Below are 18407 nucleotides of genomic sequence, written 5' to 3'. Positions count from 1 at the left end.
CACTTAAGTTTCCAGTGGATCAGAGAGTACAATATATAGACCTGTCAAGTTTGCAGAAAAGTTTGAAAGTGGGTATCTTTTTTCTCCAACATTCACAATAAGGATTTTGATCAATACCTACTCCTTTATTCAGAGCAATAGTTGCATGCATCATCTCCCCCTCCACAGACCTCACAGGCCAAGGGACTCGCCAGGAGTCCTGTGGACAAAATAGATGAAGCAGTCTGTATTTGTAGACCTAATAATTGTGTCTCATCTTTTTTTTTTTTTTTTTGAGACGGAGTCTCGCTCTGTCGCCCAGGCTGGAGTGCAGTGGCGCGATCTCGGCTCACTGCAAGCTCCGCCTCCCGGGTTCACGCCATTCTCCTGCCTCAGCCTCCCGAGTAGCTGAGACTACAGGCGCCCACAACCGCGCCCGGCTAATTTTTTGTATTTTTAGTAGAGACGGGGTTTCACCGTGGTCTCGATCTCCTGACCTTGTGATCCGCCCGCCTCGGCCTCCCAAAGTGCTGGGATTACAGGCGTGAGCCACCGCGCCCGGCCATCTTTTCTTACAAAATCAGTTTTAAGCCCTTAGATTAACAGCTCTAGTTACAGAAGAAAAGATCTTTCTAGATTGGCAGTATCTAGCTATTTAAGTATCAGACTCCTGCCAACTAGCAGAACATTTTCCAGCTCTTCACAGTCCCAGAAATAAAAACATGATACTACTTATTTGGTAGTTCAATCAAAAGACCTTGTTTAAATATCATGTATACTCTCTGCAGAGTAACACATCTCCATAAATACCGCTTGATGGTTCAATTTATCAAATTTCAACAGAGTGATAATAATCTGGAAGATGGACGGAACCTGCCTGTGAGACAGCTCTGCCACTAACTAGCTCTGTGGCTTGGTGATAAATATCCTCTCCTAAAATAATGTGATAAATAAAGCCTTCCTATCTAATGCAGTCAACATAGAGTGCAAGTTTCCAGAACCAAACTATTTAGCTTCAGATTTTAGCTTATCCACTCTTTACTTGTGTGGCCTTTGGTAGGTTACTGAACCTCTCTGTGCATTTAAAATGAGGATAAATAGTACCAGTTACAAAGAATTGTTAAGAGAATTAAATGAGTCCGTTCACGTGGAGTATTTAGAACATTACCTGGTGTACTAAAAAATGTTAGCTACAGGGGAGAAGCATAGAAATTAGGATTTCTACTTAATTCAGTCAGAATTGCTTATTAATAAAACGTTCTAAAATGGCATTTAATTGAAATTGCCAACTTCTGGATAGGAATTTCTTCCATCAGGTAATAAATTTTAAAACGTTAGTGGAAGGTTTTTTCCTTTTCCGGAGCCCATTAGAACCACTGTATAGTCATGCAACCAGTTGTGCATACTGGCACATTTTCAAGAAGAGAGCCATTCCTTGATCACTTGATGTTAGGTTAACCAATCATATTTGAACTAGGTGGAGGAGTTTAGATTAGGCAACTATTTTTTTCTTTATAATCTTTTACCAGGATTTTTTTTTACCTGAATAAACCTACCCTATTGGTGTCTCTGGCTGAGATTCAGCAGGCTATGTCCTGAGATTCCCCTCCCCATACTCTTGTTTTACTGACATTTTGAGATGCAGTTTCAGCAACAGATACCAGGGACTTTAGAATACTTGTCAACAGTCATTGGTTAAAATTTTGTTCAGGGATGTAGGCCGGTCTCAGGGACTTACAGCTGTAATCCCAGCATTTTGTGGGGCTGAGATTGGCGGATCCCTTGAGCCCGGGAGTTTGAGACCACTTGGGCAACGTAGTGAAACTCTGTCTCTACAAAAAATACAAAAATTAGCTGGGCGTGGTGGTGCATACCTCTTGTCCTGACTACTTGGGAGGCTGGCAGTAGGATGGCTTGAGCTCAGGAGGTGGAAGCTGCAGCGAGCCAAGATCATGCCGCTGCACTCCAGCCTGGGTGCCAGAGCAAGACTCTCAAAAAGAAAAAGAAGAAAATAAACTTTCTTCAGAAAGTTGGCATTCTAGCATCTTCACTACTTTTCTCAGAATAACCTTTCTTCCCTATGTTGATCATCTAGAATGTCAATTACCTACTATGTTTAGTGACTTTGTTATTACTATACTTTGGAGAATTCTGAGTTTATTTTTCCAGATGCGTTAGTTTTTAAATATATTTTATAGTATTAAGTGGCAACCTCGGCCAGGCGCAGTGGCTCACGCCTGTAATCCCAGCACTTTGGGAGGCCGAGGCAGGCATATCACGAGGTCAGGAATTCAAGTTCAGCCTGGCCAACATGGTGAAACCCCGTCTCTACTGAAAATACAAAAAATTAGCTGGGCATGGTGGTGTGCACCTGTAATCGCAGCTACTTAGGAGGCAGGAGAATCACTTGAACCCAGGAGGCAGAGGTTGTGGTGAGTGGCGATCATGCTATTGCACTCCAGCCTGGGCCACAGAGCAAGACTCCATCTTAAAAAAAAAAAAAAAAAAATGGCAACCTCAACCTCTTTAATTCACAGTCCATGCTGTAGCTTCTTTTTTTATTAGTAAGCTGCTGTTTTCTGTTTTGTTTTGTTTTTTTTTTAAATCCTTTTTTAGTATTGCACTGGAAACTAGCAGAAACTGTGCCAACCAGTTATAACACTCTGAAGTGGTCCTACTGATTGGGCTCACAACCAAGGAAGCGGCAAATCTTTGTCCTCCTGTGAGGTTCTAGAAAAGAAAACCTTCTTTTGCTGTCTAGGACAACACAGTCTTGGAGAGCCAAGCACATTGATAAGCAATTATGGCCTTTTGAAGAAGTGGCTTTTTTTTTTTCAGACTTTATTTGAAAACACTGGGCTTTGTTCCCCCATGATTTCTTTCTTTTTTTTTTTTTTTTCCCAGAACGTTTTCAGAAAATGTTCTGACAGCAAAACCAGTATTTACTAGCGTTGATTCTGCCAGGAAATGGATATTGAATATGCTGTTTAATCTCCAGGGGGAAGAAGTCTCCAGGGAAAAAAATCTTAATAGAAATAATTTATTTCATTGATTGCATTTGTTTGTTTTAGTTACTGCAGATATATAAGGGCTTTTTGTACTTCAGGGCTCTTTTTTTAAATTTTTCTAGCTTTATTGAAATGCAAATGACAAACAAGCTTTCTTAAATGAGTCATGAGAAATGTTGATTCTGCATTCCCACCTGTGTTTGTAGGCACCATATGGAAACACTGTTCCTGATCTGTGGCGTATTTCCTACTTCAATGTCTGCTAGCATGTGTGCCAAATTAAAATTAGCAGTTATCACAGGTATCCGTTACATTTCTGGAAAGCAGAGTTGATGTTAGTATGCACTAAAGTGAATCTAATGTATCCACTTTTTTTTTCATACCTTTAAGTTCTGGGATACATGTGCAGAATGTACAGTTTTGTTACATAGGCATACACATGCCATGGTGATTTGCTGCACCTATCAACCCATCACCTACATTAGGTGTTTCTCCTAATGCTATCCCTCCCCTAGCCCCCCATCCCCCGACAGGCCCCAGTGTGTGTTGTTCCCCACCCTGTGTCCATGTGTTCTCCTTGTTAAACTCCCACTTATGAGTGAGAACATGCAGTGTTTGGTTTTCTGTTCTTGTGATAGTGTGCTCAGAATGATGGTTTCCAGCTTCATCCACGTCCCTGCAAAGGCCATGAACTCATCCTTTTTAATGGCTGCATAGTATTCCATGTTCTATATGTGCCACATTTTCTTAATCCAGTCTATCATTGGTGGACATTTGGGTTGGTTCCAAGTCTTGCTATTGTGAATAGTGCCACAATAAACACATGTGTGCATGTGTCTTTATAGTAGCATGATTTATAATCCTTCGGGTATATACCCAGTAATGGGATGGCTGGATCAAATGGTATTTGTAGTTCTAGCTCCTTGAGGAATCACCACACTGTCTTCCACAATGGTTGAACTAATTTACACTCCCACCAGCAGTGTAAAAGCATTCCAGTTTTTCCACATCCTCTACAGCATCTGTTGTTTCCTGACTTTATATATCCACTTTTTTAAAGAAATTAGGTCATGTTGTGTTGCCCAGGCTAGAGTGCTGTGGCTATTCACAGAGTGGTAATAGCACACTACAGCCTGAAACTCCTGGGCTCCATTGATTCTTCTGCCTCAGCCTGCCGAGTAGCCATTGTGCCCAGCTCACTTCCATATTTTAATCAACCCAGTATTTTTTGAATATCTGTTAAGCTACCACTAAGTTGCTAGGAGCTCCCAAGTGTCAGATTAGGTGACAAGTCAGGAGTGTAAGGAAACTAAATTACCCTTTCAAGGCAATTGGTGAATTTTTTTTTTAACCATTTAACCATTTTTAAGTATGCAATTCAGTGACATTAATTGCATTCAGAGTGCAACTATAATGTCTCATAGCCACTTTTCCTTTTCAGAAATTTTTCATGATCCCAAACAGAAACTCTATGACCATTAAGCAGTTACTCGCCATCCTCTCCTCCCCCAGGCTGGTAACAACCACTCTACTTTCTTTCTCTATGAATTTGCCTATTCTAGATATTTAATATAAGTGGAATTCTAGAATATCTGTACTTTTGTGTCTGGCTTATTTCACTTAACAAAATGTTTTTAAAGCTCATTCATAGTGTAGCATGTATGCAGATATTATTCCTTTTTATGGCTGAATATTGTATTGTGTGAGCATGTGTGTGTGTTTGTGTGTGTGTATACTCCACAATTTGTTTATCCATTCATCTGCTGATAGATGCTTGGGTTGTTTCCCCCTTTTAGCTGTTGTGAATAATACCATGAATGTTGGTGTACAAGTTTGAATTCTTGCTTTCAGTTCTTTCATACCTTAGAATGAAATTGCTGAATCCTATGGTAATTCTAAGTTTAACTTTGCATCAGCATTTACATTTCTATCAGCAGTGCACAAGAGTTCCGGTCTTTGTACATCCACACCAAAACCTTCTTTTTTTTTTAAATAATCACCATTTTAACAAATATGAAGTATAATCAATACATTCTTAATTACCTCTTAGTTTGTAAGACTACATGAGTCAGTTGGTGTATCTTCTTAATACACTTAACCTTTTTTTATTCTTTTTCCTCGAAATGGGGTCTTGCTCTGTCGCCTAGGCTGGACTGCAGTGGCATGATCTCAGCTCACTGCAGCCTCTGCCTCCCAGACTCAAGTGATCCTCCTACCTCAGCCTCCCAAGTAGCTGGGACTACAGGCGTGAGCCACCCCTCCCTGCCCAAGCTTAACCTTTGTAAATGAAATCTTTTTAAAATAGCACTGATGGTGATGATATCACTTCCAGATTGGGTTGTTCCCTCCTCCGAATAATATTTTATCATTGACTGGAATAATTACCTTTGTTCTATACAATATAGCATCATCTTGAATTAAAATGGCAGTTTATCAAGGCTTTAGGCTCGTTTTAGTGTTTGACTTCTTAAATAGCTATGGAAAGAATATAAAATAGAGTTACAAATGATAAATTGATGTTTTTAATTATTTAAATCAAAATTTCCCAAATTCCAATAAAAGTAAATTGAGTTACCCTAGCTGTTACCTGGAGATGCAGAGGTAAAAGTAACTACAATAATTTGACTTAAAACAGTGTTTTTCAAACTTTAAAATGAAGAAGGTTCATTTGGTAATTTTGATAAAATATAGATTCTGATCTGTAAATCTCATGGGGCCTGTTCTTCTGCATGTCTAAAAAGCTGCTCAGTAATGGCCAGGAATACACCTTTGAATAACAAGAATTTAAATTATTAATGAGGATAAAACGTAATTTAATCAAATGTTTTAAAGCTCTGAAGGCTTGCAAATCTAAGTTATAAATATTAATCTATTTAGAACTTTTGAAATACGTAAATGAATGTACTGATTTTTTTTTAAAAACTGGTCTAATGGTATCAAGCTTTGGAATCTCATTTTCAATGCCTCCATTGAAATGCTCCATCTCTCATTAATCACCATGTCTTAGTTTTTTCAACTTTAAAATTGGAAGAATACTTTCTACTTTTTTTTTTTTTTGAGACAGTTTCGCTCTTGTTGCCCAGGCTGGAGTGCAAGGGTGCGATCTCAGCTCACTGCAACCTCCACCTCCCAGGTTCAAGCGATTCTCCTGCGTCAGCCTCTTGAGTAGTTGGGATTACAGGCATGTGCCACCATGCCTACTAATTTTTTGTGTTTTTAATAGAGATGGGGTTTCACCATATTGGCCAGGCTGGTCTCGGACTCCTGACCTCAGGTGATCCACCCACCTTGGCCTCCCAAAGTACTGGGATTACAGGCATGAGCCACCACGCCCAGCCTCTACACACTTCCTTTTTTTTGCCTTGATGTTGATGAAGAATATTTTAAAATTGTCTTTTCTATGTTTATTTTCTTTAGGGAGTGCCTTGGTGAAGCACATGAGCCTTGTGACTGCCAAACATGGAAGAATTGGCTGCAAAAAATAACCGAAATGAAACCAGAAGAACGTAAGGAATTTTAGATTGCTTTGCTACATATTTCCTTATAGCATTCAAAAGATAATGTGGTCATATCTTTTTTAGTCTTTATTTAAGAGGTTTTCACATTTGTTAATGCTAGCGCTCTCCTGTTTAACATCACGGTCCCTTTGACTAACTTCCTTTTGGAAATAATAGAGTTTTGGCAAGGAGGAATCAGGGACAAGTTCCATGTTTCTAACAGACTTACTTTCCAGCTGAAGATAAACAGGGTAAATGGGGGTCACATTTAATCCTCCTCCCATAGCCCTTTTCTTTTATCCTAGGGTGAGCCAACCAGTTGTTCTGTACTTTGTGGGAAGTAGTATATGATCTGTAGTGAGAGTGAGCTTCTCATATCCTTGAAAGCTTCCAATGAAGGATACAGCAAGTTAATTTCTTGTTGTTGTGTGGTTCTATAGATTTACTGATGTTAAATACCATATAGATAAGTATTGTCACTGAGACTTCTATAAATACATTATCCCTGTTAATCATCACAGAAATGATACAAGGGTGATGTTAGTAATCCTGTTTTACAGAGGAAGACTAATGCTTAGATTGGGTTGAATGAGACAGGGCATGTGCCTTGTGAACAGAATGGGTTTGAATGTCTGAGGGGACTCCTTTTTAAAGCCTTCCTAATAGCAGTTCCCACATTTAACAGATAAATCTATCTGCTTTGCAATAATTTCCCATCTTCTAAAGTGTTTTATGACAACTGTTTTCTCTCAAAAAATGTAAGTGAAAATTAATTAGTTCTGGTCTTTAAAAAAAAAAAAAAAGACTGAGATAATGATGTTAGCTTGAGATGTCGCAAGTCAGGATCAAGAATTCACCCAATAAATCTACACACTTATAGGGGCCAGGTGCAGGGGCTCACGCCTGTAATCCCAGCACTTTGGGAGGCCAAGGCAGGCGGATTACAAGGTCAAGAGATGGAGACCATCCTGGCCAACATGGTGAAACCCCATCTCTACTAAAAATAAAAAATTAGCTGGGCGTGGTGGCGTGCGCCTGTAGTCCCAGCTACTTGGGAGGCTGAGGCAGGAGAATTGCTTGAACCTGGGAGGTGGAGGTTGCAGTGAGCCAAGATTGCGCCACTGCACTCCAGCCTGGTGACAGAGTGAGACTGACTCTGTCTCAAAACAAGAAAAAGAAAATCTACACTTATATGAGCAAAGCACATAATAAAGATGATGCCAGACTTCAGGGCATGCAGAGGCTAGAGGGAAGCAGTCAGACATTACGGTATCATATGATAACTGATATAGTTGAGTAAAGATGAGAGTCCAGAAACAATAATGATAAACTGAGGTTGGGGGAAGAAAGGGTGTCAAAGAATCTTCTTGAAGGCAGTGAGCTGTGAATTGGATTTTAGCATCTCTGCCTAGTAGTAGGTAATTACTGTCAGCAACTGAAGTGGCATTGAGAGAGACTGCCCGACAGCCATCATACTTTACAGGCTTGTATTATATCAGGGAATTTACCACTGCCTGAGGGTTGATCCTCAGCATTTTAGATCTACAAGGTTCATTTTGTCCACTGACTCAGGGTTATTCTGACCCATGGAGAAGAGACTACAGTATAAACCAAAATGCCACTTATTAGTTGATAATGAGGGAGATCCCTTTCACTTGTTGAGAAGGCTTCATGTCCATTATCAGGAGCAAAGAGAAGTGGATGATCTTTGGATATTTTATAGTGAAGCCTGATTAAACGTTCTTGTCCTGTTCATGCATCGTTTAGTCAACAGATTTTTTTAAGCCAGGCGCAATGGCTCACATCTGTAATCCTAGCATTTTGGGAGGCCGAGGCAGGTGGATCACTTGAGGTCAGGAGTTCAAGACCATCCTGGCCAACATGATGAAACTGCATCTCTACTAAAAACACAAAAATTAGTCCAGCATGGTGGTGTGCGCCTGTAATACCAGCTACTCAGGAGGCTGAGGCAGGAGAATCGCTTGAACCCGGGAGGTGGAGGTTTCATTGAGCCAAATCGCCCCACGGCACTCCAGCCTGGGTGCCAGAGCAAGACTCCATTTAAAAAAAAAAAAAATGCCTTTATAGATTGTGTTTGTTCCCCAGATTCATTGTACTAGCCATTGCTCTTCATACCCACCCATTTCCCCTATTCTCCTGATATGTATGGGTGTGTATATGCGTTTGTCTTCCATAAATAGATTCATACCATTACCCTGCAACACCTTTAGATGTGACAAAACAATTGGAATTTGCTTTATTTTCTTGCTTCTGGCAGCTAGAAATATTTATATTTCTGTTATGAATGGCTTGCTATTGGCCACCTACCTACATTTTTTTATACATTTCTTTAAGAACTTAAGGTTAAGGTCCATAGGAGAAACTCGCAAAGAGGTGAGGCTAGAAAGGTAGGTGTTGCCAGATTGTGAGTGTTATTGCCAAATTGTTTGAATTTATCCTCCTAATAGAATAAGCCATAAAGTGTGTAGAGTAGAGAAGTGGCAGTATCAGAAAAGTTATTTTTGTCAAGATAACTGATGGGTATGAAGGGTGAATTGAAGAAAAGATAGACTAAAGGTAGGAAGATGAATTTTTAGTTTGGGTCAGAGGGTAAATTAGGCCATTAGTGAAACAGGAAACTCAGATAAACAAGTAACTTTCCAGGGAAAATAATGAGTTTTGGTGTGGACATTCTGAACTTGAAGTACTTACGGAACATATGTGTGGAGATATCCTGTGGAATTTTATAAGTGTTCGTCTGAAACTCAGAAAAGATGCTAAGAAACTTAGGAATAAATTGTTGATTTTAAATGTTATCTTCGCTATTTAATTAACGTTTATTGAGTGCTGTTTTATGTTAGAATACAAAAATAAGATGCCCTCTATGCTCTTGAAGTGTATATATTAGAGAGGCAACGGTATACAAAACTAAGGAAAAATGTGTTTTGAATGTGAGAGAACATTGTTCATGTATGTGATAACTTTTAGGGGAGGGGAAGGACAAAGAAGGAGGAGGCCAGTTATCTATGGGAGAGGGTTAGGAAACACTTTCTAAAGAATTGATGCTTAAGCTGCATGTTGAAAGCTGATAGATGCTCTTCACATAAACCAGAATAGGAAAGACATTCCAGGCATAGGGTGAAGTGGCATTGTGAAGTAGCGTGGCATATTCAAGGACTGCAAATAATTCTTACAGTCAGTTTAGTGGTGCACTAAGAGATGAGACTGTGCAGACAGGAATCCAAATCAAGCATTGGGCACAAAGAGGTGGTTATGCACAATGCTAGGAAATCTGACCTTATCCTGAGACACTGAAAAGGAGTTTTAAGTAGGAGAGTGGTGAATGAACATGCTTACTTACAAAGATCACTCAGGCAGAAGTATGGATGATGAAATGGAGACTATTGAGAAACTAGGTAAGAATGTTAGTTCTGAGACAACTTCAGAATGGCCAGGTGAGAGGATATGAAGGCTTAAGATGGGTAATTCAGGTGGGAGGGGGCATACACAGGAGAGTTATAAGATATATTAAATAGCCTTAAGTAGTAAACCTTGTGTGCCTGCTAGTTGCCTGAAAGGTTTAATGCACCATAAGAAGTAATTAGTCTAGCATATTATTCAATTCTTGAGTAGAAAATGCCCAGCAATGTTTGAAATATAAAGCAAGTATTTTTCTATTATTTTCCCCCAAATCTCCCACCCCAGCCTCCGAGGTGAGTTAGCATCTCCACAGCTGTCTAGATCCTGGGTCCTGGGAACTCGAGGTGAATACTAATCTCCTTGTGGGCACTAAGCGACACACTGACCCTCTCAAAGTGCTACTATCCTGTGGCATCAAATGGCTTTGTACATCACTTTCCCAGTATTTTATCCCCAAGTCTGATCTATTACCCTGAAAGACCTGTTCGTCTTTAAAGGTTCCAACTGTAAGAACAGATCACTTACTAGGTGACTGCTGATCATTCACTCAAGCAGTCTCAAACTATGGGTATAATCTTTTAGGTTTATGTAGTCCTTTCTGGTAGAACAAATCTCAGGTGTCTTCAGTCTTTTGTATCCTATCATGTTTTCAAATATTCTTCCCTCTTTCCAAATCAAAACCCACTTTGGGGTTTCTTCCCACAATTCTTCAAGTTCATTATAATCTTCTGTTTTGCCTGTGATCTAATTAGAGTAATACATCTCCCTACTTGCCTTTAATTCACAAATTACCCCAATTTTACAGAGGGAGATACCAAGGCCAAGAGAAACAAAAATGCCCTGCCACACAGCAAATCCATCTCACATCTGGTATCAGAACACAGAAAAACTCTTTAAAGCAAGTATTTTTAAATTGATGGCTATTTTTAGTTATCTCTTACCATATTAAAATTGGATGAATCATTCCATACCCACAGATAAGTTTTTGCTAGGGAACAGGGGAAGGAGAATGGACTGGCTAGTGAGAACAGATTATGGGTGGGACTGTGAAAAAATGACCTTCCACATGATAATGATCCTGATACTAAGAGGAGGAAAGAAATAGAAAAGCTAGAAAATGGTATACATGGTATATACATGGTTACTTCTGATGGCCAGAGATAGGGAGATCCCAAAGGGGGTTTTGATTTGGAAAGATGAAAGAATGTCTGAAAACATGATAGGAGACAAAAGACTGAAGACACCTGAGGTTTGTTCTACCAGAGAGGAAACCAAGCCAAGGCTGCAGAGAAAGTCCCAGTTGTTGTTAAGAAAAGGCTAGGAATTTTCTCCTCTACTGATTTGTGTCTTCCACACTGAAAGATGGTGACCAGTAACGGCCACTTATGTTTATGAAATTTGGGGCAAGGATTAAAGTGAACAATAATTGGCCAACTATAATACTAAAGTAGAACCCCATCATTAAATATACAAAAATGATATTTCAAAAAGGAAAAATATGATTAGGTGCTATGTTAAGTTTATGTATTACTTTGTATCATAGCATTTTTACTTTGGATTTTATGCAAAAAAAAAAAATGGCATAAGCATGTTTAACCAAATAGTTTTCTTCTTTATGCCCAGTTTTCCAAAGTCTTTGAATTATGAGACTCAGGATGAGAAAATCTAATTAATGAGAAAAAATATGCTGAAATCAATTCAAGGAATTAATTTCATATAAAGATTTAAATAGTGTTTGTTAAGCACTGATATTGCCTCTGTTGTGTCTAATTAGAGCAAGAAGCAGGAATGGTTATATTTTTTATGAAATGGTTAATTTATAAATTTTTCAGACCAGTATTTTTCATGGGACATACTCAATAAACTGAATTCAAATTGTATTATTTAAAAATTCAGTCTTTGACTAGGTGCAGTGGTTTATGCCTGTAATCCCAGCACTTTGGGAGGCCGAGGCAAGAGGATCACTTGAGGCTCAGAGTTCAAGACAAGCCTGGGCAACACAGTGAGATCCTGTCTCTCTAAAAAATTAAAAACTTAGCCAGGCATAGTGGCACATGCCTGTAGTCCTAGCTACTTGGGAAGCTGAGGTAGGAGGATCTCTTGAGCCCAGAAGTTGAAGGCTACAGTGAGCTATGATTGCACCACTGCATTCCAGTCTGGATAATAGAGTGAATCTCTATTTCTAAAAAAAATTAAAAATAAAAATTCAATTTTTAAAAGCAACTGTTTTCACATGCATACATGTTGATTCTATTAATAGATCTTAGATTTTGTGATATTTTAATACTTTATTATGAAGTTAATACATTTTAGAAAGAGACCTAAGCACACTAGATTATGAAGAAAGAACATCAGTATATAATAAGAGCTATAACTGAAGTGAAGAGTTTGAAAGTCAGTAGAGGTGAAAAAATCTCACCCGATAGATTGAAGGTAGATACAGTGTTGTTGATGTTAAGAACAGTATGTATAAGCTGGATGCAGTGGCTTATGCCTGTAATCCCACTACTTTGAGAGGCCAACACAGGCAGATCACTTCAGGTCAGGAGTTTGAGACCAGCCTGGTCAACATGGTGAAACCCCGTCTCTACTAAAAATTAAAAAAAAAAAAAAATTAGCCAGGTGTGGTGGCGGGCACCTTTAGTCCCAACTACTTGGGAGGTTGAGGCACGAGAATCACTTGAGCCCAGGAGGCAGAGGTTGCAGTGAGCTGAGATCGTGCCATTGCACTCCAGCCTGGGCAACAGTACAAGAGTCCATCTCAAAAAAAAAAAAAAAAAAGTATGTATAAGGGATAGATGTGTAGAATAAGCATGTTCAGAGAATTGGAAATAAGGATCTTTTTTCCAGCACGAGTTTTTATCATAGTAATAGTTGGTTATTCCCTGAACATGATTTACTTCATGCAGTTCACTAAAATGCAGTTAGGAGATCACATTCTCTCCGAGGGTGGAAGAAAAAACTATTATGTTGCAGGCCACACTGCTGCTTTGTTTTAATGGCTTTGTGCTTTCTTTATTATAACAATGGACAATAAAAGTCATAAGAATATGTTAGTGCCTCTGAGCTAACAATAATGTTGATGCTAAAGGAAGAAAAAAGGCCACTGCTTTTAACAAAAATTAGATGTTTAAATGTGAAGTGTACTTAAATGATTAGGTATTATAGCAATACCCTTTGTAAGTGGAATTGCCTCCACAGCTCGACCTTGTTAGCCCTAAATATACTAAGTTCCTATTGAAACTCCTGTCACCCACCAAATTATCTGATAATTCTTTCCACCAACAGCTTAATCAAACCATCTTCTACCAAGTGTGTTCAGAACTGGAGTAAAGTCTGACCAGTTCATTACCACTGTTTCTCTTTGCTGTGTGGAGTTAAAAACCAATGCTTTTATAGTCCAACAGTAGCTGCTGTTCTGTTGTTAATATAAACTTAAGTAGACAAGCTCTTGGGGTTCCTTGCAGCAAGACAGCTCCACTTCTGTATTGCTAGGCTCCATCAGAGGACTACTTCTGGTGCTCAGCCCTTCCAATCCATACACAGAGCCACTTCCCACGGGTCAGTGAGCCCAAACCTTTGTCCCCCTTCCCTCCCCAGGGGCTTATATCTAGGGGTTGGGTAACTCTTCTTTTTGAATTTCAAAATGCAAAGGGTCTGATTTCTCCCCTGCTTTGACAGTAGAGCCAACCATTTACCCCTCCACCCTTCTGAAAGTGTCGGCACGTAAACAAAGCTTTGATTAGATGGGCCACTTTCAGTGATTCTAAAATGATTTTCTGGGATCTTTTTGAGTAAAGTAAATGTAGGGCTTCTCAATGCACTTAGAGTTAGAAAAGAAAACAAAACCAACTTGATTGCTGACATTCTTGCAGGAAAAAATTTTTTAATTATGCATCTGGAACTCTGTAGCCCCTAACTCTCCATGGAGGGGAGAGGGAAGTTTATAAAATGTAAAATTTAGAATCTTTAAAAACCATGACATTCCTTAAGATTGTGGATCTCAAATTACAGTAAAATAACTTGAGTTTAAGAAAATGAAGAGTATAAGTTTGATTAGGGATGGAGGGTGAGAGGAGCTTGCCAGATGGGCCATATCATAATGGGCTTTATATTCTTTGCAAAAGCAGCTGGATTTTATCTTATAGTCAGTGGGGAGCAAATTAAAAGATTTTAAGCAATGTGTATTCCAAGAAGATCACTGTGGGATGGGTGGCTGGCAGGGGATTGGAGGATGAAGAAAAGTTTGTTAATGGGGACAAACATAGAGTTAGATAGAAGACAATATTTCTTATATTTCAAAATAACTAGAAGGGAGGACTTGAAATGATACCAACACATAGAAATGATAATTACTCAAGGTGATGGGTACTTCAGATGTCCTGACTTATGACACATTCTATGCATGTTACAGTCACATCTGCCTCATAAATATGTAAAATATTTTGTGTCAATAAAAGAAAAACACATGGAGAGATTTTTTTAAAAATCACTGTGCAAGCAGTGTAGTTGGAGGTGGGCCCTTGAAGGAACTGGGGAGATAAGTTGATTTTCTATGCTTTAGTTGTCTAGGCAAGAGGTATGAAGGACCCTACCTTAAAGCATAAGAACTGGGAATGGAGAGGAACCAGATATGATAGAGAAAGAGGGTGTAATAAATGAGATGCTTAGTTTTAGACGTGTCACATTGAATTAATTTTAAGTTTATCCAGAATACTCATGGATAAAAAAGATGTTGATATTTTTTGCTTTTTACTATGGTAAAGAGTTTCTGATAATTATATTTGCGTCTGGCCTGTTCTGTAAATTATCGTCTAAAGTAACTGTTCTTTCTGTAATTTTCTTTGATACAATTGTTATTTTAAATGGAGTAATATGTTGCATTAAAAAAAAAAAAAAAAAACCTTTTTTGTGTATGTTGTTTTTGGTCCCAGTTTATTTGGGCACAAGTTTATGTAGAAATTGCCCTTAAACCAGGTTTCATGAATAGGTCTTTTGGAATAGAGTTCCTTATCTTGTAATTAGGCTACTCAAAATGAAGAAGTTTAAAAATGTTGCCACAGACACTGATCGGAAAATAAATATTTTATTAAAATTGAGAGCCTGCAAAGAAAAGTCTGGAGGGTTTTTTTCCCCCAGAAGTTGTACAATAAATCATTTATTTTTGTGTTTGTGCTTAATATCCCAAAGTTGTGGGAGTTAGTGAAGCCTACGAGGATGCGGCCAATTGTCTCTGGTTATTAACTAACTCCAAGCCTTGTGCCAACTGTAAGTCTCCAATACAGAAGAATGAAGGCTGCAATCACATGCAGTGTGCTAAGGTAAGAAGTTAAAGAGGATTTTTCATGCTTTGCATTTGGAATCTTAATTTAGTTTGATTGTCAATCCAAAGGATATATTATTTGAGGAGGCCTGGTACAGTGGCTCTTGCCTATAATCCCAGTACTTCAAGAGGTTGAGGCAGGAGGATCACTTGAGGCCAGGGGTTCAAGACCAGCCTGAGCAAAGTAACAAAACCCCAAAAACGCCATCTCTTTAGAAACAAAAACAAAAACAAAAGGTAAGGGTAAAAATCTGTGGTATTCAACCAGAAGATCAGAAATTCATGAATCCTTCCTTGCTAGTCACCTTCCCCAGTGAGAGTCTTGAGAGAGTTTGTGTGTGTGTGTGTGTGTATGTATATATGTGTGTGTGTGTGTGTGTGTTATCCAATGATTAACAAAGTGCTGCCTTATATAGATCTCTTGTGAAGCTGGTTTTGGAGCATACGGCTTAGACTCAAGGCCCAAACTAGGCCCAAATCCAGTCCATATACTGTCTCCATACAGTCGGCCCTCTGTATCAATGAGTTTCATATTGTTGGGTTCTGCATTCATGGATTCAGTCTACCATGGATCAAAAATACTTAGGGAAAAAAGTTGCATCTGTATCGAACATGTACAGATTTTTTTTCTTGTAATTATTCCCTAAACAATGCAATATAACAACTATTTACATAGCATATACATTGTAAGATATTATAAGTAATCTAGAGATTATTGAAAGTATACTAGAGGATGTGCATAGGTTAGTATGCAAATAATACATCATTTTATATTGGGAACTTGATTATTCTCAGATTTTGGTGTTTGCAGGAGGTCCTGGAACCAATCCTCTGTGGATACCAGGGAACACCTGTATATAGATGTCTGTATAATACAAGAACCCAAAGCAATGGCCAGACTTTAGGACTGCTAAAAAAACAAGCAATAAAATAAGTAACTCTTTATTATATTGAAAATGAAAATGCCAACAAAGATTCACTTGGCTGAAAAATAATATAAATGATTAATGTTGGAGGTCAAAAGGCTGGATAGAATAACTACCCTCTTTAATTACTTGTACAGGAAGAAACAGCAGTGTGTTTAAAACAACTCTGCTGGTATATTATTAATAACATTTTATTATTAATAACCTACCTACATTATGAACATTTTTTTGGTTTAAAATTATAATGATATTCTGATTTATTTTGCTTTACCATTGGAAATGTCATCTATGTATAAAATGATTATTTAAAGTTATTGAGAGGAAAATGTATTTTTTTTTCCTAATTTAGGACATGAAGGAAATTTAAATGGTTAAGATTCCAGTAAAATATAATAATATCTTCTAGGTATTACTTGATTTTTAACTTTGAAGCTTAATGATTGTTACTATACTTGGAAAAGAATGGCAGGTACAAAATAATTTTTGTAAGTCTGTGTTACTGTAAAATTAACATAAATGAACTGGCTTAGTGAGGCAATAATAATGATTCTCTAAGAGGCAGGAAGAAAAACCTAGGGCAGTGTTGTGAGCAGAATATTCAAAAGTGTTATTTATTGTTCAGCTGAGGATCCAGCCAAAATTATTTCATCTATTTGCGATCTTATCTCCAAAGAGAATGTTAGACCAATATCCCTGATGAACATCAGTGCAAAAATCCTCAATAAAATACTGGCAAACCAAATCCAGCAGCACATCAAAAAACTTATGCAGCAAGATCAAGTTGGCTTCATCCCTGGGATGCAAGGCTGGTTCAACATACGCAAATCAATAAACGTAAACCATCACATAAACAGAACCAAAGACAAAAACCACATGATTATCTCAATAGATGCAGAAAAGGACTTTGACAAAATTCAACAGCCCTGCATGCTAAAAACTCAATAAACTAGGTATTGATGGAATGTATCTCAAAATCATAAGAGCTGTTTATGACAAACCCATAGCCAGTATCATACTGAGTAGGCAAAAACTGGAAGCATTCCCTTTGAAAACTGGCACAAGACAGGGATGCCCTCTCTCACCACTCCTATTCAACATAGTGTTGGAAGTTCTGGCCAGAGCAATCAGGCAAGAGAAAGAAAGAAAGGGGATTCAATTAGGAAAAGAGGAAGTCACATTGTCCCTGTTTGCAGATGACATGATTGTATATTTAGAAAACCCCATCTTTTCAGCCCAATATCTCCTTAAGCTGATAAGCAACTGCAGCAAAGTCTCAGGATACAAAATCAATGTGCAAAAATCACAGGCATTCCTATACACCAATAACAGACAGCCAAATCATTAGTGAACCCCCATTCACAATTGCTTCAAAGAGAGTAAAATACCTAGGAATCCAACTTACAAGGGATGGGAAGTACCTCTTCAAGGAGAACTACAAACCGCTGCTCAACCACATAAAAGAGTACACAAACAAATGGAAGAACATTCCATGCTCATGGATAGGAAGAATGAATATTGTGAAAATGTCCATACTGCCCAGGGTAATTTGTAAATTCAGTGCCATTCCCATCAGGCTACCACTGACTTTCTTCACAGAACTGGAAAAAACTACTTTAAAGTTCATATGGAACCAAAAAAGAGCCCACATTGCCAAGAAATCCTGAGCAAAAAGAACAAAGCTGGAGGCATCACACTACCTGACTTCAGACTATACTACAAGGCTACAGTAACCAAAACAGCATGGTACTGGTACCAAAACAGAGATATAGACCAATGGAACAGAACAGAGGCCTCAGAAATAACAGCACACATCTACAACCATCTGATCTTTGACAAAACTGACAAAAATAAGAAATGGGGAAAGGACTCCTTGTTTAATAAATGGTGCAGGGAAAGCTGGCTAGCGGTATGTAGAAAGCTGAAACTGGATCCCTTCCTTACACCTTATACAAAAATTAATTCAAGATGGATTAAAGACTTAAATGTTAGACCTAAAACCATAAAACCCTGAAAGAAAACCTAGGCAGTACCATTCAGGACATAGGCATGGGCCCAAGGACTTCATGACTAAAACACCAAAAGCAATGGCAACAAAAGCCAAAATAGTCAAATGGGATCAAATTAAACTAAAGAGCTTCTGCACAGCAAAAGAAACTACCATCAGAGTGAACAGGCAACCCTCAGAATGGGAGAAAATTTTTGCAATCTACCCATCTGACAAGGGACTAATATCTAGAATCTACAAAGAACTTAA

At 38.4% G+C, this 18407-nt stretch overlaps 1 protein-coding gene across 13 annotated transcripts in view; it reads left to right on the top strand.

Moving 5' to 3' along the window:
- The window catches only part of ANKIB1 (ankyrin repeat and IBR domain containing 1), a 155963-nt gene that overhangs the window by 121199 nt on the left and 16357 nt on the right, over positions 1-18407 (top strand). For all 13 annotated transcript variants that reach the window (XM_077994896.1, XM_077994894.1, XM_028844888.2 and 10 more), the window contains 2 exon segments: positions 6405-6493; positions 15095-15225. In XM_077994896.1, the coding sequence (XP_077851022.1) occupies positions 6405-6493; positions 15095-15225 (220 nt within the window).

The sequence above is a fragment of the Macaca mulatta genome, chromosome 3 (assembly GCF_049350105.2).
Source record: "Macaca mulatta isolate MMU2019108-1 chromosome 3, T2T-MMU8v2.0, whole genome shotgun sequence".
Classification (NCBI taxonomy): domain Eukaryota; kingdom Metazoa; phylum Chordata; class Mammalia; order Primates; family Cercopithecidae; genus Macaca; species Macaca mulatta.
This window is presented reverse-complemented; position numbering and strand designations above follow the sequence as displayed.